A 22,366-nucleotide genomic window follows, 5' to 3' on the forward strand; every position below is an offset into this window, starting at 1 on the left:
TATTTAGAAACTATAATCTCAGTGCCAATAATAGTTAGCTGCGAATCGCCATGGGTATATTAAGAAAACGAACATTCTATAGTGATAATTATGTAAACTTCTATGTACATAGAAGCTCGAAGTCGAAGGTGGAACGAACTGGAATTTCAAAAACTCTACGCCTTGTCAACGTTAATAAAAGACTCTGATGATGGGTAGTTGTGATTGGACCAGAGGCTGTTCGTTCCAAGCATGTTTGCAGTAATAGAAGAAAATGTCTCCCGCGAAGGGGACTCTCCGAAGGATATGCGTGCCGCGAACCGCATGCTCACTCACTGCGAATACAGGATTGGACAGGGTCAGCATTTCAGCATTGGCGAATATCTTCGAGTCGCTCGCCCTTTCGGTTGACGCAAGACTGGAGGCGTGAATGGTTCGCGGCGGAAGATCGCCGATATCGCGGGGCGTTGCGGTAAGGAAGCCCGGGTTTCGCGGGAAACAACGAAATATCCTCGAAATCGCCGAAAAAACTCTAAATCCCAGCGGTTTCAAGTTGCGGCATGTGTGATCTTCGGAAGCAAATGTGCTCCGCAAGATCGTGCCTCGTGGCGGATACCGATCCGGCTGTATTCTTGAGCTCGTGGCAAAGCTCAAGCATCACCAGGGTCTCACCAAGCCCTATGGAGGCTGGGGTCGCGGCAGATTCTTATCAGGATGGAGTTCCCGGTGAGCTGTTTGCAGGAAATCTCGTCTCCGCGGATTTCGCGGTTGTAGGGGCGAACCAAGGAGGAACTCCCTCATTCGAATTAGGGGGAATCGACTCCAGCTCGCGTCCTAAGGAATCTCGTTGCTTGATTGCCTCGACAGTGTGCACTCGAGATATATGAAGATCATTCGTTGAAGAAACGCGAGGATGCATGGTGTACTGTGGACTTGTCAGGTTTTTCGCATCGAGGCAGGCTTCGAGGCCCTGTTTGAAACCAGCCTGTTCAAGGCCAATAGAGACGGACAAGGATCAGATATCTTTATTTCATTGTTCCCTTTAAACTATCAGAGCGAAGAAGAAGAAGAAGTACCTCGCCCCCCCCTCCCGCGATAATCATTCTCCTGGCCTGGATCACCTCCATGACGCTGAGATGACGCTCAAATGAGATGACGTACTTCGATATGTCGGGCAACGCTGGAGTGTCGCTGCCCGTCTATCGGTCGAACTCGTGGGGCAAATTATTCGGGTGGATTGACGTCGCTCGAGGGGCGTCTCCGCTGCCAGTGGAATGCGCCCGCGCGGGGCATCGTGATCCAGTCAGCCCTCCCTCCGTCCATTACAAGGAGCGATGGGGGGACAGAACATTTTGCATAATAGAAGTTTGGTGAGCTCGATCACTGGCGCTATTCTCTCATTCGCGTATTTCGACGTCATTCCCGAGTTGGGTTCGATGCTTCCCTCAAAACCTCCCCCAAAACCCAGTAGGCATAAATATTCTCATTCCGGAAAAAAGTCCCGTATTGCTCTGCAAAGATAACTTGAAGTTTGAATAAATAAATAAATAAAGCTCTTTTTAATAAATAAGTCTCGGACAAGCCTCGGCGGAAACACCAATACACCGGTGCTCCCGACAGAACTGTCTCTCATTGGAAATGAGTCCCAGCTGGTTTTTACTCTATTATGATCTCCTCCCTGACTCCACGCGTTTTATGTGGATGTGATGCCGTGTGAATCGCTGGCTATGGCAGGGCTGCAGCTATTGATACTCGTGCATGCGGAAGTGGAATTATTCTGCTTCCCATTATAACCTAATGCCCATTCCTCAACTCGCTCACAAACCTTTTCGGATCGTATGTCTCTCGATTAGATCCAAGACGGGTGGGATCATCGCAAGATTATAGGATCCACGATTCAGGTGCGAGATCTCATGCGGTGATCTAATGGCATGCAGTGGGGAGGCTCGCTCCGTCGCGGGCATCAAGGTTCTATGGCATCGAAACGCCTTGTATGAATGCCAGGAAGCCCCTCGCGAAGAAAAGCTCTGACTTATTGAGTACGCTGCATTGAGAAAATTTCCGGATAAAGATTGAGAAACGAAAGGTATGAGAAAAGTGTTGAAAGTAAATCCGGAGGGTATATCGAACTGAGGTTAAGGCCTTGAGATCGACAACGTCCGCTCCGGAGGCGTGATACGCCACAGCTGTGATTTCAATCATCTTCATATGTATGATCCTTTGATCAGATGCTCATAGGTTCGATTATGGAAGCATCACACATGACTATGATAGGACACTTCTGCTACTCTCTTAGCGAATGGCCCTCTCTGGCGTGAAACGACGTGCCCTAGAAGGAAGAGCTCAGTCCCCGAGTCCGATCTTCTTGATCGCGTATGCTTTCTATGGGACCTTGAACGAGTCTACGATAAGCGAGGATTCTAGAAAGAGGGTCTCCGAAAACTCGATTCCGCATTGCCCGCGTGACGGATATCGCGGCTAGCCCGCGTTGAGCCTGCTCGTGTCTGGGACTAAATTGCTGTGTCGGCCAAGAACTCTGGAATCAAGATCCGGTCCGATCTTGCGATGGCGAGAACTGAAACACCACCCTTTGGAGCCAGCACGGGCTCGCTGATTCTGGGGGAAGAACCCTGATTCCAATTCAGAGAATTCTGTCTCAAAGGGATTCGGAGCTCAATATCCGAAGTTCGATTTTTTGAATTGCAGCGCTCCTAGGCTCTCCTTCTCTCCCTCGGCATCGCTGAGCAGCATGTAAACAAAGGCAACTTTGCCTGCCTTGCCGAGGCATCCTGTACCACAGTTTTTGATAATTTTATTCATCATGCCTCGTGTAATGATAAAGGGAGGTGTATGGAGGAACACCGAAGATGAGATCCTCAAAGCTGCCGTCATGAAATACGGCAAAAACCAGTGGTCCCGGATTGCGAGTTTGTTACACCGAAAATCCGCCAAGCAGGTAAGGCCCGCATGTGTCATGACGCCGAATCCTTAGGACTATTCGTATCCTTCCTCTGTGCAGACCTGACCGGTTTCCGAGTTGGTCGTCCTAGTCGCTCTTGGCGCTTCCGCAGGAAGTTTCTTCGTTTCGAAGCGACGCGAATAATCCAACTCTGCAATCACTGACTGAGAGGCGGGTATCCTTTTCAGTGCAAAGCTCGATGGTACGAATGGCTGGATCCGTCAATCAAGAAAACAGAATGGACGCGGGAAGAAGAGGAGAAACTTCTTCATCTCGCCAAGCTGTTGCCCATGCAATGGAGGACCATCGCACCGATCATCGGCCGTACCGCTGCCCAATGTATCGAACACTACGAAACTCTCCTCGATCAAGCGCAGCGGAAAGACGAACTCGGCGATGATTTCGACGATCCGCGTAAGCTCAAGCCGGGCGAGATCGACCCGAATCCGGAGACGAAACCCGCGCGTCCAGATCCGAAGGACATGGACGAGGATGAGCTCGAGATGCTGTCCGAGGCTCGAGCTAGGCTGGCCAACACTCAGGGTAAAAAGGCCAAGCGCAAGGCTCGAGAAAAACAACTGGAGGAGGCGAAACGCTTGGCCAATCTCCAGAAACGTCGGGAGCTCCGTATGGCGGGAATAGAGGTCCAGAAGAAGAACAAGAAGCGCAAGTACATGATCGACTACAATGCCGAGGTTCCTTTCGAGAAGAGGCCGGCGCTTGGATTCTACGACACGAGCCAGGAGAGCTACGACCCGATGGATGCGGATTTCGGTCGTCTGAGACAGCAAGACCTAGATGGCCAACTCCGTGTCGAGAAAGAAGACAAGGAGCGCAAGAAGGATATGCAGAAACTGAAACATCGCAAAGAGAACGACATTCCTTCGATGGCAGCCGAAACCGCTCGGAAACGGACGAAGTTGGTTTTGCCGGAGCCTCAGGTTTCGGAAGGAGATCTCGAACAATTGGTCAAGATCGGTAGGGCGAATCAGAGTGCTAAGGAGGCGGTGCAAGGCGAGAATAGTGTCTCCGATGCCCTTTTGGCCGATTACGACATAACAGGAACCCCGGGTGCAACTCCGGCGATGAGAACTCCTCGACAAGCGACGACGTCCCGGGAAAGTATTCTTATGGAGGCCCAGAATCTAATGGCTCTCCAGAATACGGAGACGCCGCTGAAAGGGGGCGTCAACACTCCCCTTCATGAGAACCAATTGGCGATTACTGGCGCTCAGGTGAAAGCAACCCCGAATCAGATCCTGACCCCGTACAATGGGGGCGCGACTCCTCGCACCGTAGAATCTGCGAGGAACCTAGGAGAAACTCCGCTACACGACAAGCTAAATATCAACCGCGACGCTATGGGGTCGGAACTGGTCGTGGCAGATCCACAGTCAGCGCTGTCGAAACTCCCCGCTCCTAAAAATAATTATGAGATCGTTGTTCCCGAGGAGGATGAAGTTGTGGAAGCACCTCGAGTATCTGATGGTGCCCTCGGAGTTGTGGATCAGGAAGAATTGGATCTCATGAAAGAGAAGGAACGTCAGGCCAAGATCGAGAAGGAATGGAAATCCGAATCGATGCCTATACAGCGGTTCCTCCCGAGACCCTACGAGGTCAACGTTCAGGTGAGCTCGGTGGGAATTTTCCGAAACTGATGCCTACCACCCTTCCACCTAGACCCCTCGTCTTCGACAGCATGATAGAAGTAGACTGTACGATGATTAACAGCAATGCTTGCTGACGATGTCCGTACAGGAGCCACAACATTAGAACTCACCCCCAAGCGCTCTCGAAACGAGTAAAGTTTTTAAGATTTTCTATTTCTCGGCAGATTATGCGACCGCCTCCGCAGTCGACAGATGATCAGCTGACAGATCTCCAACGAGCAGAAGAGCTAATCAAGCAGGAGATGCTTGTGATGATGCACCGAGACTTCCTAAGACACCCGCCGGCCCGCAGCGTTACCGCCTCAACGAAGAAGAAAGACCCGGCGGTCGAGCAGACGAGGTGTTCGGTTTATCTCGAGAAACATCCGTACGTCCATGTCACGGAGACAGAAATGAAGGATGCCAAGCGGCAACTTGCCCAAGAAATGGAGGTCGTAGCCAAGGGGATGGGTCACGGCCCAATATCCGACGAGGTTTTCGCTCAGGTATGGAGCGAGTGTCTTTCGCAAGTTCTGTACCTACCGTCTCAAAATCGTTACACACGCGCGAACCTGTGTACCAAGAAGGACAGAATCGAGAGTTGCGAGAAACGACTCGAAACAAATCGGAACCACATGGCGCGTGAAGCCAAGAAAGCTGGGAAACTTGAAAAGAAGCTTCGAGTGCTCTTGGGAGGATATCATTCGAGATCTCAGGCTTTGGAAAAACGTATTCAAGAGCTCCAAGACCAACAGGAGCAAGCCAGCATTGAGAAAGATACATTCGAAGCTCTGGCCGCACAGGAAGCGGGCGCGAGTTCCCGACGTCTGGAAAATCTTCGCGAAGACGTCCAACGGCAGAAGGAGCGGGAAGCCGAACTTCAAGAAAAATATCGAGCCCTCGTCGAGAAGCAGAACTCACAGAAGTCCTGAAAAAGAATTGAGTTTGGAAATGTAAATAAATTTATCCGTGCCCTTTCGCAAGCAAAGAGTGAAATTCTCTAATTATCAGAAGATCGGCGCGTAACTTTCGGATTCTGCTAACTGTCGACCAGCAGGTGATTGAACACTCTATTCGTGTGTGAGAGAATCATTATCTCTCTCCTTACCTCGCCAGGGCGCAGCTCACCTAGTCCCTGCAGTAAGCAGAGTCGTTCAGGAACGCCTCGGGCTGCGGTGAACCTAAGCTAGATCACAGAAGGTCTCCTGGAGCTCGGAATCGACGCATCGAGCATTACGTTCGAAACCCGCCATTAAGCCACACAGTTGACACAGTGTTCGGAAGCCATCGCGGAACGGAAGTCCAAGAGCGGAATCGAGATGACCGAAATTCCTTGGAGGTGCCTCACCGGATTTTTAGTTTCGTTTGTATCACGGAAATGTCAAAGAAGATCAGGCCGCTCCATTTTGTGGACGTTTTCTCCGCGCGGTGACCGATTCTCCCAGCGAGTACCCCTCCGATTTCGATGTCCTACTCATCTCGGATGAGGCGTGAAGCATGAATCGCTTCACAATGCCGTACTTCAGCCCCAAGTTTGACATTTTCCGGTCGTCCCGAAGCATGCCGAAAGCCGAGGCGGTATCCGCATCAAGTTGCCGATATTACCACCGGGTTGTCGATATGCTTGAATTCTTCGGCAGTGATGATTTCATCATACATCTGGAGGAAGAGAGGGATAGGTATAACTTCTGACGGAGTCTAAAACACTCACGGTGAGTAATCTAACAGCTCATGATGACCTTGCATGAGTTTCGGGGGGTCTCCAACGCCCCATCTTTTTCCGGATCAAGCATGGTACTCACTCAATGTCGAAAGCTTCCTCTGTTTGTCTGCAGGCCAAAAGATATCGAAACTCGAGACGGGTGAGGTAATCCCGGAAAAGGCCGAACGCCGCACCAGCGCCGAGTAGACCTTAAATGTGTCTGGATCATGATCCGGCGGGATTCCGAGCTCGTCGAGGCGATCGAGCAGCTTCTTTTCCTTCATTGCACGAAAAGAAGGAGAGAGCCATCTGAGTTTCCGCATCGCAACGCCGAACTCGACGATTCAAATAAATCGTGGTTCCTAGGCGTCTCCAAACAATCATCCCTCGAATACGCCTATCATTTCGCCAACCCCGTGAGCGTCCGAGATCGGCCCGCCGGGGGTTTGAGTGTGACACCCCTGCTCTAGAGAACCAGAAGGTCCAGCCTAGAGGAGCGGTCTCCCTCGTTCTTAGCAGAAGGATTTTCCTGGCTCGCGGTATTTCGATTGTTGGATTGGGGATTCTATTTGAAAGTTTTGAAATGCAATGGAGCGACGAGTGGCGGAGTTTTGCGACGATCTGGGAGGAATTCGGTTTCGTCGCCGTTCTGCTTGAAGTCCCTCTTTCCGATGGAAAGGAAAATTCCTGCATCCATTTGCATAAATTATGCATTTATTCACTCATCCACGAGTTCAACATCATCCAACGCGCTTATGACCTCTGACCGGTTGAGAGTTTCAAATTGGTGAACAACAAACACTGAGTGAGACGATCTTTCGGAGAGAGAGAAGTGAAGAATTATTACCGTAGTCGAATTTGACAGCACTCGATGCGAAGGAGCTTGTTGTACGTCGTGCGACGTTCGAGAGCGATGGTTACCCTCGAATCCTTCTGCTCTATGGCCGGTGAGGATAAATATTGGTCATCGACTGCCCCGTTTCCGACGCTTTCTCATCGGAGCACCTCAGGTTCTGCGAACGGAGCGCAGCACGTGATCCGACCCGGCCAATATCCGTTTCCGTGGATATCCCTGTACAAGGTCCGAGTGGTTCGAGCTAGGATCTTTGCTAGCATCATCATACCAGAACAATTCAAAATATCTTTGTACTATCTATTTCTAGATGTTTGATCATCATGAACCGAAGTCCAACCGAGCTCCTAGAAAAACCCATCATACCCACGAAATCACGCATTCTTGCACTCAAGGGAATTTGAAAGATTCTAAAAACATCACAACAAATCGCCCTTTCGCATTTCAATAAAATCTCCAACGGAACGAGATGAGATCGATGATCCCGGAAAAGTTGTACCCTCAATTAGCCCCCCTCCCCCTTTTCCGCATCTCACTGACTCGATAGATTCAATACTCTGAGCTATTTCGACCTACCACATCATTAGGGTCCTCATTTAAGACCGGGAACCAACATGTGGATCTATTTTTGTCTCATGGAGTTCGATAATGTTCCACCTGTTTGGAACGCTACAGTCATCTTTCCTCCTATACTCCGGTATGCGGCAAAGCTCTTTGCAACTCTCTAGAATCCTCCGATACGGTCCTATAGATATGCTGCTGACATAACGTTGAACTTGCAAAAATCAACAGTCGCTTGGAAGCTGTCGAACACATGCTTGATATGCCAAAGTTTGCAGCTTATAGCTAGCGCCTAGCAATCGCGTAGTGTTGTTCATATTGGCAAGGCCTCGTCACACGGGATGCGTGTGACGTTCACAGTATATATCGTTCTCTAATCAGAGTACTCGGAGTCCGAACCCGCGTTCTCCGTTTGCCGGACCATGGGGGGCGGTGTCCCTGGAACCGGTTCCTTTGCCTCGACACGAGTGACTAGTGGTGGAGGAGCTTCCATGGGACCGGAACCCACTTGAACATCCATCTCGACCTGAAATGAACAGAATCCTCTGTTATCCGAGGCACCGCCAGGGGAGTCTTGTGCGTCAGTGAAGCTCAATCCGATCACTTACACTATACCGGTGCTTTGCCACGTATCGGCAGTACTTCTCGACTGGGAGATCCGCGTCGGTCGGGCAGGAGATGGATCTGATCGTGGTGTGCGAAACTGTTGACGCTGGCATCGTGAATTCCACCCTGAGATTACTGTCAAACTCAGTTGGTATCTGATCGAAAGACGTCAGCTCCAAGTCTACCGTCATCATCTGCTGCGTATAAGCGCCTTGACCTGAAATGCAGATAGAGGGTAATTCCATATCGATGGGTTCGCTGCTCCCCCTCCCCCTCTGCTGGTCACTCTGAGTTCTCGAACCGAATTCCCTAACGAAGTCTAGCTCCGGGTCACGGGATTGGGACGTGGACTCGGATCCACAGCGCCCGCGGAAACATAGGGCCGTGGGGAATCACCTTCTTTGGGCAAACGTGAGACTCTCCACACGATGGCTTTGTGAGCCGGCTCATATTTCGCTTGGCCTGCCGTGACTTCAATGAGTTGTTTGTCGATGTTCCCACCGGCGGCGGCTCCCATAATTCTCTCCAAGCCCTTGATTTTACCGTGGCGCCTGTTTGTGCTTTTCAGAGCGCCGTAGCGGAAGTGTCTCTCCACACGGAATAAATATACCTGGAAGAAGAGGTGAAATACATCGAAAACGCTATCCATACCGGAGAGTGATCGCCGGAAGAGAGCCCGCCGACCTCGATAATATCACGCGGTCCCACATACCCAGCATTCGGGGATTGGGAAGAACATTGCGATGTCTTCACATGGTATCTGGCCGTGCTTCCGTGAGGAGTAGCCGGGCACCAATACTTCGGCTTTCAAGTGCACTTTCGGAGCGTTCACCTAAAGTCGATGTCGGGGTTTCAGACGAATGTCTGTCATACGACAAAAAGATGATCAAGTCTGACGATGGAGTATCGGATACAGTCGGGAATGTCCGTGGAGCGGAGACGCTCACCTTTAAGACTGCTGTCAGCTGAATGGGGAGTTCTCTTTGGCGAGGTGGTCGAACTCGGAAACGCATGAGTTCGAAGAATGTTGCGTCAGGAGGTCGGAGTTTTATAACTTTTGAGTTTTCGAACTCTTGGTTATCGACGCAAGAATGGAATTCGTAGTCTTCGACGCGAATCCATTCCTCGGTGACGATGGGCATAATGTCACACCGACCCACAACTTCTTTCCCTTGCCGCGTAAGCTCATTGATTCCGACCTCCACGTCAGGCATACCGTTGACGAAGGCCAAGAAAAATAGTCGCACTCTTGCCTTTTGGGAACAAACGTGTCCCGTCTTGTCTACGTCGACGACGTACTCGTCTACAACCATTGCTTGAATCTCTTCGGCCTTGTAGATCAGAGCACGATCCCGGTGTATTTGCAGACTATATGGAAGATATACTGGCGTGAACGTGTGTTTCAACACTCCTCGGAGCATGCGACCTCCGTAAGTGATTTTGAATCGGATGGTCGATCTCTCATATCCGAAACTACTCACCCGAAGAGAACGTCCTCGATGACCTGGACAAATGTTCTCATCGTCTCTATGTTCGGTGTTCCTAGCTTCAGCAATTCGTTCAGTTGCGGGGCGTGCTGGAGGGGTAATCCCAGTTTTGCTACCGATCCCATTGAGTCAACCTGCACGGGGTGAGAACGTCGGAACTATTATAGATAATTATCTATGATGAATTTATTTGCCTAATTATAATAATTTACTGTTAGATCTCTCATCCCGCCGAGCATTTAGCACGCCTGTGACACAGGGGGCTGTCCGAATGCTGATGCGAATTGCGAGCCGCCACCCGCGTACAATCCGTCCTCCGTCCTCACCTGTCCCGAGATAACCTTGGCGATTTGTCCCTTGCGAACGCCGACCGTTTCCTTGTAGTAGGTGTACTGGAGTTTTATGGTGAAAATTTTCTTGAATTGATCCAAGGGTTGATGCGCCATTTCGGACAACGAGTAGCAGCCTTGGAGGGGGACCTTAGAAGCGGCATTCATCGTATTCGTCAATATTCATTATTCAAGAATATTAATTTCTGTTCCTAACCTTTCTCGCCCGGCCAAGTCCGGATAAATTCAGCAGGGAAGACCTGAACTCACCTCTTGAATTGGATCCGAGTCGTCTTTCTTGCCCATTATCCAGAGAATCGTTGCATCGTTGAATCTGACGAACACTGGCCTCCAGTATCGTGTGCCTGCAAATTTTTGTGGAATCCCTCAACAACGGTTGTCATAGTTATCTCAGGCGTTCGATAAGCAAGAGCTATTGAACAAGCACCCGGACACCTAACATACATTGCACAGGACTCATGCACTAAAGAAACTCCCCGGAGGCTCCGAACAGGAAGAGAGCTTTGACGGTAGACTCTCAATAAACTCACCCGTGAATTTCTTCTTGCTCGGCCACCGAAGGTAGAACTCCCAGCCTTCACTGAGGTCGCGTTTCGGTTTCCACTCGGTCAAGGGTACTGTCGTGTCCTCGTCGAAGAGAGGAGTAGACGGTGAAAGAGGTTCAGCTTGTTTGGATCCAGATTCTCCGAGGGCTGGAGGGAGACCTTCGTCCTTCGCTTCCGATTTCGAGTCGTTCAAGGCGTCTTCGAACGCATTGAAGATCTGCTCATCACCCGTTGAAGCTGTTTTTAGACCGCCCTGCAACACAATTCGTCGTTACCGTCGGTGAGCGCTAGATCGTTCCCGATTCATTCGGGGAACCAGGGATCCGGTCCCTGAATTTCATCAGTTGGAGAGCTAGTTCCAGGCTGGGATACTCACCTTGTCGAAGGGGTTGAAGCGGTCGGGCTGCACTTGGTATCCTGCTTGTCGAGATGGGCTTTTCGGTGGTGGGATCAGCTTAGGTGGCGCTGCCAGAGAGGGCACTCCGACCGGTGCTCCGACAGGACGAAGTTTGGGTCGAATAGTGATTTTCATATGCTCTTCCTCGTCGTCGTCGTCGAACGAGTCCTTGGAATCGCCATAATTCGCTCTTTTGACGGGTGTGTTGTCGGGGACCTGCGGGATAGGAATCGCTCCATTCCCGAGAAAATCGCCGTCTACTTGGAACTGATCCCCGCCGAAGCCACCGCTGATGTCTTCGTTTCCATCTTGGTCGCCTGATGCGCCGAAGGCATCGGTCGCCGAGATTACTCCGTCAGCCTGAGCGAATTTAGACGCGAAAGCGTCCAGGCTTGTCCGATCTGAAGATTCGGGGCGAATGAGTACCTGGAGGTCTCTCGTTATCATATTCTTGTTTCCCTGACTCGACGCTCACCTGTCGCGGGCTCGATGCTCGTGGTGTCGAAAGGATCGACCGACGTGTTGACGAAGGAGACAGGTCCCGTTGTTGCTCTCTGGGCGGAGGACGCCGCGAACGCCGAAGAGAAAGAATCGACTGGTAGCACTGATTCTGCAAATCAAACATTTCCGACTGTCAGCCAAGAGTCGGCATGGGTTACAGCATGAAAACCATTGAGCAGGGGATCGGCGATACTAACCCGAGTCTTCCCCGAAAGGATTGTTGATCCCCACCGTCACCGGAGGGAGGGTCGCCGTGGGGCTGAACGGGTTGGAGTCCACCGAAGATCTACGATCCTCTGCGATCGTTCTCGTCGGAGGAGACGGAGGCTTGGGTAGAAAGGGGTTTTCCGGCGACGTCACGCTTTTCCTGGCTGCGCCGCTCGCTGAAGCGCTGAAGGGGTTGTTGGCGACAGGCGGAATTTCCACGGGGGCGCTTTCGGCCGGAGGAGAATTCTTCGGAGAAAATGGGTTCTTGTCGTCTGCCGAGGGGAAGACACGCCGAAGACCCGGCAGGCTTCCTTCGTGGGTGATCTCATCTTTGAGTGATTCTCTCGAGCGAACAGTATGCGCTGGAAACGGAAGTCAAGCATTTTGCGACTGATTCAAGCATGAGGCCTCTCGAACTATCTCGTTCCTCTGCAACACGTGAGTATCGAGCGAAGCTAACCCTCAGTAGTGGCCGGCTGCGTCTCCTCCAGCCCTTGGGCGGGTCTTTCGGGTGGAGACCTCACATCAGATGTCTTCGGCCCGAAGAGCTCTTCTTCCTGTTGTCGCCAGTCGTTCTCGAACACATCTGATCCCGGCGTAGGAGCTCCGGAAACGGAATCTGCTCCGAAGAAGGATTGAAAGCCTCGTCATGAGTCTCTGCTGAACCGATAGGAGTCCCCCCTCATAACTCATCGGAGCGCGAAGCATTTCATACTCACCGGGAACGCTCGTGGGGAGCTCTAAGGCTCGCTGGACGCCTTTGAAAGGATCGAATGAGTCTTTCACGCTTTTCAGAGCTTGAGGAACTTGGTCGAGTGGGAGCTCCGTTTGGGCTTGAGGGGGTACATCGTCCAAGTCGATGCTCTTCTTGCCGAAAGCCAACTGGAACGCGTCCACGGGAGCTGCTGGTGGTGCGGCGGCAGGAACCGTTTGCGGAGCGAGCGGAAGCGCACCAACGCTCACTCCGACCGCCGTGAACGGACCGACCGACGATGCCGTGGCTACAGCGGGGAATTTATTAGAGAAATAAGGTATCGCACATTCGTTCCCGAAGAGATTTCATGTGGAATCTGAATTGAGGGGGATACCTCGCGAAGAACTGCCTCCGGAAGAACCTCCCAGATCCAAGAGCTCCGGTACAACGTGGTCCCGATGTTCTGGTTCAGAGAAGGGGCTGATGGGCGAAGGTGGAGGCAGTTGTCCTTTACCAGCCAGAGTCCTGCGAGCAGGTCTCACTTAAGTCTCGCAGAAAAATGTTGACCGAGCCAAAAGTAGAAATTAGACTCCGCGAAGATGGAAAACTCACTTATTGAATAGGTCATCGTCATCGTCGTCCTTGTTTACGAACTCGCTGGCAATCGCCTGAAGGAGAGCTGCACCAGTGCGAATGGTGTCCTCAGTACTGAGCGGCTGAACGACTGCTAATTCCGACGGGTCGAAAGGGTTGGTGGACGAGCGACGTGAGTGGTTTTTGAAGAATTTTTGGACCTCGTCCGGGATGTCTACGGGGGAACAGTCTGTCGAACTGAATAATGAGGATCCTGCCGTCGGACGGGACGGGGGACGAACACGAGGGTTCGGATCATCTTGGATCCCTGGTAGACCGCCTGAAGGGTTCACAGATCCAGACAGAGACAGTCTCCGCTGAGTCTGCTTGTCGACCTGAATCAATGAATGCGTCGGATGGATAATCGAGAGGCGAAATATATGTATGTTCCAACCTCCGAACGATGTTCTCGAGGAATGATTTCGTCGAGTCTCAACTTACCGCCTCGATCTTCTCAATGATTTCCTTCGTGTCGAAAGGATCCTCCTCATCGGATTTCCCTGACAAAGTATTCTTGTGATCGACGGGGGATATGAAAGTCGTGTCGAATGGATCGACTTCTATCGGGGTCTTCGGGATTGCAGAAGGTCCAGATGAGGGGCTGTCGGAAGATATTCCCATCAATACCTCCTGTATTCCACTCCTATAGGTAGAGGGAGTAGCGGCAATCTGTCACAAACTCCCCCGTCTGCCGTAATTGATTCCTCCGCTCATCGAGATGAGCTGTGCCGTTCGGCTCTTAGCTTCCCGTCGAGATCCAAACATCAAAAAGTCTATCTGAACGTAACGCTAGACCCAAGACCATCTATGTAGTTTCACACATTCGGCCTTCATTTCACGCCTCCCTCGAATCAAGATCGGGACCACCCGTATCAAGACAAGCTCAGAATCATGGGCACATAGCGCTCGAGATTATCTTAGAAGCTGAATTTTAGAGTGGAGGCCTCTCTCCAGGAAATTCTTGCAGTTGAGTCCGTCACGTGGATGGACTACGTGTCCGAGGTCGACTCGCAGCTGATTTGAGAAGGACGGGGGGATTCCTTTGAAGGCTTCGCGGATCGTAACTCGGCACGAGTCTTGCCCGCATTACTCCGTCCAAGGAACAGAGGTTCTACAGAGATACTACTTTTACAGAGATGAACCCGCGCTGCCTGCGGTTATGCATCTGCCAGGGAGGAGAGCGGTGGAGATCCGGGAGAATAATAATCTGAGATAATCAAGTTACGACCTACCTGTAGTGGGCGAAGGAGAGTTTTGGCTGATCCTCGGGGTCGCCCAATAATAAAACGTCGGGGACCTGGTTTTTACCGCTCCCACTGTCGAAAGCACGCCCCCACTCTGTAAGAAAGCAGTCGTTTGAGAAGCCTCTGCCCGGCTGCCTACAGATTGTTGGGGCACGAAGCTCGGGAGCCGCGCGGGGGACGGAGTTGTTAGCCGAACGAAATCATGAGCAGCTCCGCGTTGGGTTTGGGAAATGTACATATGAGTTCGGTGTGAGGAATAAAAGTGCCGATTATTAATGATGCCGCTCTGTACCGATACCCGCGGAGTATATTTATTTGAAAGGAATGTGCGCGTCATCGCCATCAGATGGAGAAAGGAAAAACACGCATACCCTCGGCGTCACGGCGCTGCCTCAAGGCTTCACGTTCTCTCTGCTCCTTCTCACGTTTGGCTTCTTCAAGGGGTTTCACTCCTTTATATTCAGGGATTACAACCTGGGATTCTTTCTCCTTCTCGATGATTTCTTGAACGACCGAGCTCTCCTTGACTTTTTCTATGGTGTGAGCGGTTGACTGAACGGTCGTTTCGACCTTCCCGAGAAGTTTGTTGAAAAGCTCCCAATCTTCACTCGATTTCTTCACCTGGAATCGCGCCCTCTTGAAATTCAGCATTCGAGGCCCGCTAGTTCGCGACTTTGCTATACCTGTCATCAATTTTTTTCCAGAATCATTACCGCTGGATCTTGTGGTAGAGCTGCTTGAGCTGTGGCGAGTTCATCTTCTTCAGATTTCGGGGGTAAGACTGTTTGCATCTGGAAAACAGAATTCCGACCTCAGTGATGTTCGAACGCGCGGTCCCCGCGCCGTCATCGGTCGTGGTCTCTCGGAGTCGGTTTCCGCGAAGTTCGCTAAAATAGGGCGAATTCAAGATGCTATCAGTGTGAGGGGACGGCATACCTGATGGGAAGGATGCACATTGCTCGCTAGCCCGGCCTCCCGAGCTGCTTGGATTGCGAGTTCCCTTTCATACGCCTCATCCTCGATGTCCTTGATTGAAAAAAAAACATATCCCCGGAATTATTCTGCATTCATGCTTTCCAGACCTCAGTGCTGATGCTGGTCCAGTACACCCGGCATACCATCAGCCAGTTTTATGTCGAGAAAATCGAATCCCGCGGCATCGGAATGGACCTACCTCCGCTGAGCGCTTATGTCCGGCGACCCTCTTCTTGACGAACTTCAATCCACTTTTCGCAACCTTAGACATTCCTCGGCTGGGATCGACTAGACCGGAACTTGATCGAATGTCATCCGTTCCTGTGAAGAACCGGAAACCCGCTTGAATACGCGACTCGAGAAATCCGAAAATCAGGAGAGGCGAGTTCCAAGTGGTCAGACTCGAGGGGGGCAGTAGGTATCTATCAGTCATGTGCTCCCCTCGGACGACACTCCCACCGCATTGCCCACCCTCCTCGTGCTCCAACTTCATCGAATCCAGCGTGACATGAATTCGAACGTCGCAAGGAGTGGGACAGCTCAGCGAGATCGGAGATATTTTTCGACTTCCGAAAGGGGACACGCGTTCAGAATTGTGATCGATGAGAAGTTCCTCGCTGCGAGAGGAATCTCTTCTCTCTCGCGAGGAATCGGAATCGACGCGAGGTACAGCCCCAACCCATGTCCTTTGAAATGGAACGCCGTGGGGGAGAATTATTTTTCGCTGAATGTTCAGCAGGAATACCTTTATTGTGGTAACGAAGCCGTGATGCCTATACTTGTTCGATGCACAACGATGTTTCCGATAGCCACATTGACGAAACTGAGAGTTATCGTCACTTGTCGAAATTTCACATTGATCTGCACTTTCACGTACTCTCTGATCACTGCGAGCGCCCCCCAAAGCAAGATGGCGCCCTGCTCCTGTCAGACTCCTGAGAGTAAGGGGCTCCCAAGCAACCTCGCCCGCGCCCTCGGGTGGCCAAGGCAACTGCGCGGAGAGGGACTCACTTTTGGTTATTCCTCGCGCCACCTGCTCACAACGAAACGATGCAAATTCGAATGTTTGCCACTTCTACAAGCAAATTCACTTACATGGGCGTGATTTCGACCTACTGGAGCCTGTTTCGTTGCCCTCCGAGCCCGCATTGACTTCCGCTGACCAATTTTCCTCTTATCAGCGAGCTCATGGGATTCCGCCATTTCGAAGAGCAAATCGATTGAAGGCAGCTCTCTTCGATTAACAGGAAAGTGGCCGTTGAGCAGCTCCCGATGAGTTCACCTTTCGCAGAATTCTTCGCGACACGGTCCGTAAACACCGTACAGTTGTGAACACAAACAATTCTCGAGCATCATGCTCCTCCAGCCTCGATCCTGCACGAATCGAGGATGGTTCAGTCTGCTGAAGCAAACTATGAGGAACACCTTGACAAAGCTCTGACCCTTGCAGAATTACCGAAAACTCGCTGAATAATGCCAATTCTGCTCGTCAAGCTCCCTAAATTCGACTTGCGACTTCGCTAAGCATTAATTATCCCGGACTTCGCTATTTCAGGGCGGTTGCTCACTGTTCCAAATTATGTACTTCTCCAAACGATGTCGCAAGGGAATGGTGGAGGTAAAATCGAGATCTTGATGCCCTGAAGCTTCGTGGGCTGCTGATCGGCATCGCGGTCCCACAGACCGAACTCATCTTCAGCTCCGATTATTTGAGATCGCTGAAGCGCCAGCTGTGTGTAATGGTCTCGCGGAGCGGGCAGGTCCCTAAGTGCTACACGATTCCTCAGTTCCTCCAGATGCCTCGCGGATGTCTCAGAGATTGCTCCATGATCCACCAGAACTAGACTGTTTCCCAGTTCTGACCCATTTTCATTCGTCCCGAGTATTACCGATGAGGTATTGGTTGTCAGCAAGAATTCGATAACCAAATGTACCAAAAAGGATCGAAGCTAGGATCTGTTTGCCCATCGGGATCCCCTGCCGCTAGATTTAATCCAAAAAGAGTCTGTCTGCTCCTTGGGAGAAATCGTCGGCTCCCATACTCTATACTGATCGTCTCTCACGAGACTATTGGTTCAAGAGTGTGGCCCCACCGGAAGGAAGCGCAGCGACGCAGCACGATAGTCACTCTGGGAAAAAAGACTCGACACATCCCGATTTTGGTCGCCCCGGATCCCGTGAGATAAAAGCGAATCAGGTGAGAGCATATCTAGATACTCCCGGAACTCCCAGCTCCAAACTCCGACCCGAAGTTATGGATGACCAACATGCTTGCAGCCCAATCAATACGAGTGTGCAGCCGGCTCCGTCGCCGCGCCGCGAGCGGTACTTGAGCTCGAGCCGCTCCCCAATCCCAGATCTAAGCGTCACTCATTCCCGACAAGAGCGGCCAGGTCTCCAAGTTATTCACTGCTGCTCCTGGGGATCTTTCGGAGGTGATGAGTGAGAAACTGTAGAATGCATCGATGTTGTTATTGGTTGGGGAGCACTGCAAGCAGTGAGATCCCTATTCTCTACGTCGCATGGAGATGAACCGGATCATCATAGGCTCCCTCATCCCATGTGGAGGATGACGGACTGAATGCTAATCCTGTAAGGAGTTGGTACAGCTCGCATCAGCGAAACAGCAGCGCAGCGCCGCGCTGTGGTGGAGGTGTCCAATGGATTCAAATTTAGCGCCAAGGAAAACAGCTGAGGGACCGGCATGTTTTGGGACTGCTCGAAGCAACTTCTACATTCGACAAGGACCATTTCCCAGATAATTCCCTCAGAACATACAATCTCTCGTTAAGGGACATGATTGATTGTCAAATCTAAGCGCCCCGAGATCTGCGGGTCCGGACGAGCCTTCGGAGGTTCGGAGCGTTGAAGATTAGCATTGGAAGACCCACATGCGTGTTATGGAAAGAGTCTGAGTTTCTGACCATTCCTGTCAGATGCCAATGTCGAGCTGATGCTGTCTCCATTTTGAGGCGGCAGTCGAGGTTTGTGCTGTTCTTTTCCTCAATCAAAGAAGGCTATTGCCTCCTTCCTCAAGAGGATGGTCAATGTCAATGTTGGGGTGCTCGGACATGTCGACTCCGGGAAGACATCTCTGTGCCGAGCTCTCAGCCACAAAGGGAGTACGGCGGCGTTCGATAAGAATCCCCAATCGCAACGACGGGGCATAACTCTGGACTTGGGATTCTCGACGTTCTCTCATTCTGGACCTCACGGAGAGACCCAGTACACTCTCGTGGATTGCCCAGGACATGCGAGCCTCGTGAAGACCGTTATAGGCAAGTCACGCGCGATTGGCATCGCTTGACCAATCTCCGGCTCATAACATTATGAATTATGACATAAGTAACGGCTGAAGATCTTTTTCAAATTTCGATCCCCCGATTCACAGGCGGTGCTCAAATTATCGACGTGATGCTCCTGGTGATCGATGTCACGAAAGGAGTTCAGACCCAAACTGCCGAGTGCCTCATCATCGGGGAAATATGCTGTGATCGGATGCTCATTGTACTGAACAAACTCGATCTTCTGGACGGTGGGCCGGCAGCGTTGGAGAAAATCAAGACCAGGATGAGAAAAACACTGGAACTCACGAAGTTCAAAGGTGAAATCGAGGATATAAACTCGCCGGACAAGATCCGGAATCGGGCCATTGAGCTGAGCCCAGAGGAGAAGTTGCTCAGGACGGTCGGAGATTTCAATCTGCCCTTGCAGACTCTGAAATGATCGCGATCTCCGCGAACCCCCAAGAGGCGGGCCCGGTCGGCATCGATGAGCTGAAGGACCTCATAGCCAAGAGCGTTCCGATTCCGCAGCGCAGTCGCGATGGTCCTTTCGTACTTTGCGTGGACCACTGTTTCCAGATCAAGGGTCAAGGGACTGTACTGACAGGTAGATATCTGGGATGTTCCAGGGCGCGAGTTTTGACCTTTGAGAAGCAGACAGATTCAGAATAACCATCCACGAATGTTCGTCTGATGGCTTGATTCCCTTGAATTACAGGAACCGTCACTCAAGGAATGGTGTCTGTGAACTCACTCATTGAGATCCCGCTGCTCAAATTGCAACGGAAAGTCAAATCCATGCAAGTGTTCGGACAGCCTGTGACGGAAGCGATCCAGGGTGACAGGGTGGGCATCTGCGTCACTCAATTCGAAGCCAATCTATTCGAGCGGGGCGTCGTCTGCAGTCCAAATCATTTCCAGCTCACATACGCGGTCCTCGTGCCCGTGTTGAGAATAGCCTATTTTCGGAACAGCATTCGCTCCGGAACCAAGTTTCACCTCACGTCGATCCACGACACCGTTCTCGGGAAACAGACTTTTTTTAGCGGCTCGGAAAGATCCTCGATCGAGCAGGAATTCGTGTTTGAGGAAGAGCTTGCACATAATGCTGACGGGAAATTTTTCTTCGCTCTGATAGAGTTCGATCAGCCCATGATCTGTGGAGTTCGAAGTTTGGTTCTAGGGTCGAAGCTTGACACGGACATCAACACGAAAACTTGCAGGCTGGCCTACCATGGAAAAGTTGCGAAAACCTTCGTAAGCCCGGACTACAAGAAAAGCCTTGCTGCTTTGCGAGTTTCCAAAACCAAACACAAGACGGGTGTAGTCGATCGAGTGCCCAACGAAAGCGAAGTAATCGTTAAGAACCTGTTCAAGAAAGAAACCAACTTGGAAATATTTTCCGGCATGAAAGTCGCGTTCAGCTCGGGAGAAACCGGGGCGATCCAAAGCTCATTTGGGCAGAGCGGCAAGGTGAAAATTCAATTAGACGTCGATTCTAAGATCTCGGCTGACTTGAAGCGACTCCTGAAAGCCAAGAAAGGCGAAAAGCCCGAGGGCGATCCCATAACGGTGACATTGACCTTCAAGAGACTCGTTTTCGACCCGAGCAAAAAAGCAATACAGTGACGATTGTTTTCGATATGAATATGTCTATATGTTTTATTATCTCTCTCTGTTCGAGCACAGAACGATGAGCATGGGTTTCGAGGAACGAGGGATATTATTTACATCGACAAGATACATCCAAACATTCAATGTCCCTAAGAATAGAGGAAAACTACGCAAACTCACTCAGATGTCTCAAGTCACCATCAGCTTCGATAGGACGAGAGGCTCCGAAAGTCCGCCAACTAGAGCATTGGGAAAACGAATAGAATATTATCCACGAGAACAACTTCACACTGGCCTTTGGTCGGAGACGAGGATACGGTCCTCATAGAAGAAAACACTTTCGACTGAGACACTCTGCGCAACACTTTTTACCATCAGGAACACTCAGGGGTAGACAAGTCGCGAACTCCGTCCTCAGAAATCTCGTGATCTCAGCCGGTCTCGCGAAGTGATGCGGATTTGATTTTTCAAGAGAACGTTTCCTCTCACGGCTGATTTCTTTCTTGGGAAGCATTCTTCACCGGCACCCCAAAACGATGTCCCGTGTATTGATAGGGTGGGTCCTCATGCCACCTCCCGCCTACATTAAGATATTTGTCCGCGTGTTGGGGACCTGCGAGCGAACAGAGCTTCGAGTTAATTTTCCGCGATATGAGACTACGCCTCGCGAACATTGACGTCACCCGAGAATAAGCGCGTGACAAAGTTGAGAAATAGCCCTCCGTCTTGAATTTGACGAAGCGCCCAGTTAACACATGCATCACTCACAGTCGACAGACGACGGGAAAGCCCCTTTCGGATCCGGCTGGATGTTTCCGTAGGCGGCGGGATTCCTGTAACCGGTCGGGTATCCGTAAAGCTGACCTTGACCGGCTCCGTAGGCGCCATAGTCGCCCTTGCGAAACTTTCGCAGGCCCAGCTTCGACAGGAGCGGCTCTTTAGGCGGCATCGGCGGATATCCGAAGTTGTCCAGTCTCATGTAGTAGGCGGGAAGGTAGGCTACCGGGTAGGCATACCTTCCTTGCTGCTGCTGCTGGTGATGGGTCTCGAGTTTTGCTGCAGGCTTCGGGAGAACATTCAGCTTGGGTACGACAGGACCAGAGAACTTCGTCGGGTAATACGCTTGGGGATGATACAAGGGTAGATTTTGAAAGTTCGGAGGAGGTTGGCTGTAAGAGGGGGGATATCGCCGGGTCGGCGTCAGCGTCGGGCTCCCGAAGCCATATTGCGCCCACCCGTTGTTGTCTTGCTTGAGATGCTTCTTCAGGAAAGCTTGAGATGAGCCGATGAAACATAAGGAGGCAAGAGATATCCCCTGGAAACGGAATCATATCCCGTATGAGACGAGTTCCCTCACAGATGGTCTCAGAAGCGTGTAGGGCCTGAGCCGAGTCCCCAGAGAAGCAGAGAAAACACTCCGACTGAGCTGATGCCCCGAGAAACTTAGAGTGAAACTTCCACGGCAGATTCCTGCATGTCTGTCGCTGAAGCTCGAAGGATTCTTAAATGACAATCGGACTGAAGGTATGGACCGGAGATTCTCTCCAGCGATTTATCGATGGTCTCCGACTCCGTATGATATTCCTGTGCCGTCGATCCGAGAACTGATGAATGAATCAATAATGCCCACAGAATGCTTTCGCCCTCACCGGCGTATTCTGAGGTGAATCGAGTAAACTCACCAGGAGGTTGAGCATGTTGAACTTCAACAGATATGTTCGCTCGCGAAGTCAGAGCGCAGTGGGTAATTCGGCGCACCAGTCAGTCTGTCAGACAAGCGGGCAGGCACGCAGGCAGGTAGCAAGTCAAGTGAAAGTGAATCCCGCCACACATGGCTAGGGTGGTCTTATACTGAGCGGTGTCTTCTCCCACCACTTTCGCGTCACCTCCCTCGGCTTCCGTTAGGTGATCAATAAGTTGACAGTTGTCGGTTTTTCCTTTAAACGACCATTTGAACGAGTGGGAGAAACCGGCATTTGCGTCAAATGTCTTCAGAACAACCGGACACGCCCAACGGAGTGAGGCTCTTTGCTCAGGTTAAACGCTAATCAACAGAAAGAGGAATTGAGTCCCTTACGCAATCGACCGATTGCTGATTCCTACCGTTTTCCTGAATGGTCTGGTGG

The 22,366-nt window shown here is 51.2% G+C and overlaps 3 protein-coding genes across 3 annotated transcripts; 2 read left to right on the forward strand and 1 right to left on the reverse strand.

Moving 5' to 3' along the window:
* The first annotated feature begins 2,800 nt into the window (after positions 1-2,800).
* On the forward strand, positions 2,801-5,519 carry Cdc5 (cell division cycle protein 21). Its single transcript, XM_003741236.1, has 3 exons — positions 2,801-2,935; positions 3,127-4,566; positions 4,773-5,519. Exons 1-3 carry the CDS (start codon positions 2,801-2,803, stop codon positions 5,517-5,519), a joined length of 2,322 nt encoding a protein of 773 aa, XP_003741284.1.
* Positions 5,520-8,076: 2,557 nt separating this feature from the next.
* Positions 8,077-15,613, reverse strand: LOC100901678 (protein stoned-B-like). Its single transcript, XM_029110876.1, is given in 21 exon segments — positions 8,077-8,229; positions 8,312-8,526; positions 8,706-8,919; positions 9,022-9,141; positions 9,257-9,677; positions 9,791-9,930; positions 10,123-10,275; positions 10,396-10,490; positions 10,677-10,944; positions 11,068-11,489; positions 11,564-11,698; positions 11,787-12,158; positions 12,257-12,415; positions 12,516-13,015; positions 13,103-13,458; positions 13,565-13,724; positions 14,356-14,461; positions 14,739-14,988; positions 15,081-15,158; positions 15,304-15,393; positions 15,542-15,613. Coding segments are annotated over 21 exon segments (4,479 nt in total).
* A 2,769-nt stretch (positions 15,614-18,382) lies between these two features.
* On the forward strand, positions 18,383-20,255 carry eEFSec (eukaryotic translation elongation factor, selenocysteine-specific). The gene is made up of 4 exons (XM_003741199.1): positions 18,383-18,620; positions 18,734-18,946; positions 19,057-19,233; positions 19,345-20,255. The coding sequence occupies exons 1-4, from the start codon at positions 18,383-18,385 to the stop codon at positions 20,253-20,255; spliced, it is 1,539 nt and encodes a 512-aa protein (XP_003741247.1).
* The last annotated feature ends 2,111 nt before the right edge of the window (positions 20,256-22,366 follow it).

Source organism: Galendromus occidentalis, unplaced genomic scaffold (assembly GCF_000255335.2).
Source record: "Galendromus occidentalis unplaced genomic scaffold, Mocc_1.1 scf7180000077128, whole genome shotgun sequence".
NCBI lineage: Eukaryota > Metazoa > Arthropoda > Arachnida > Mesostigmata > Phytoseiidae > Galendromus > Galendromus occidentalis.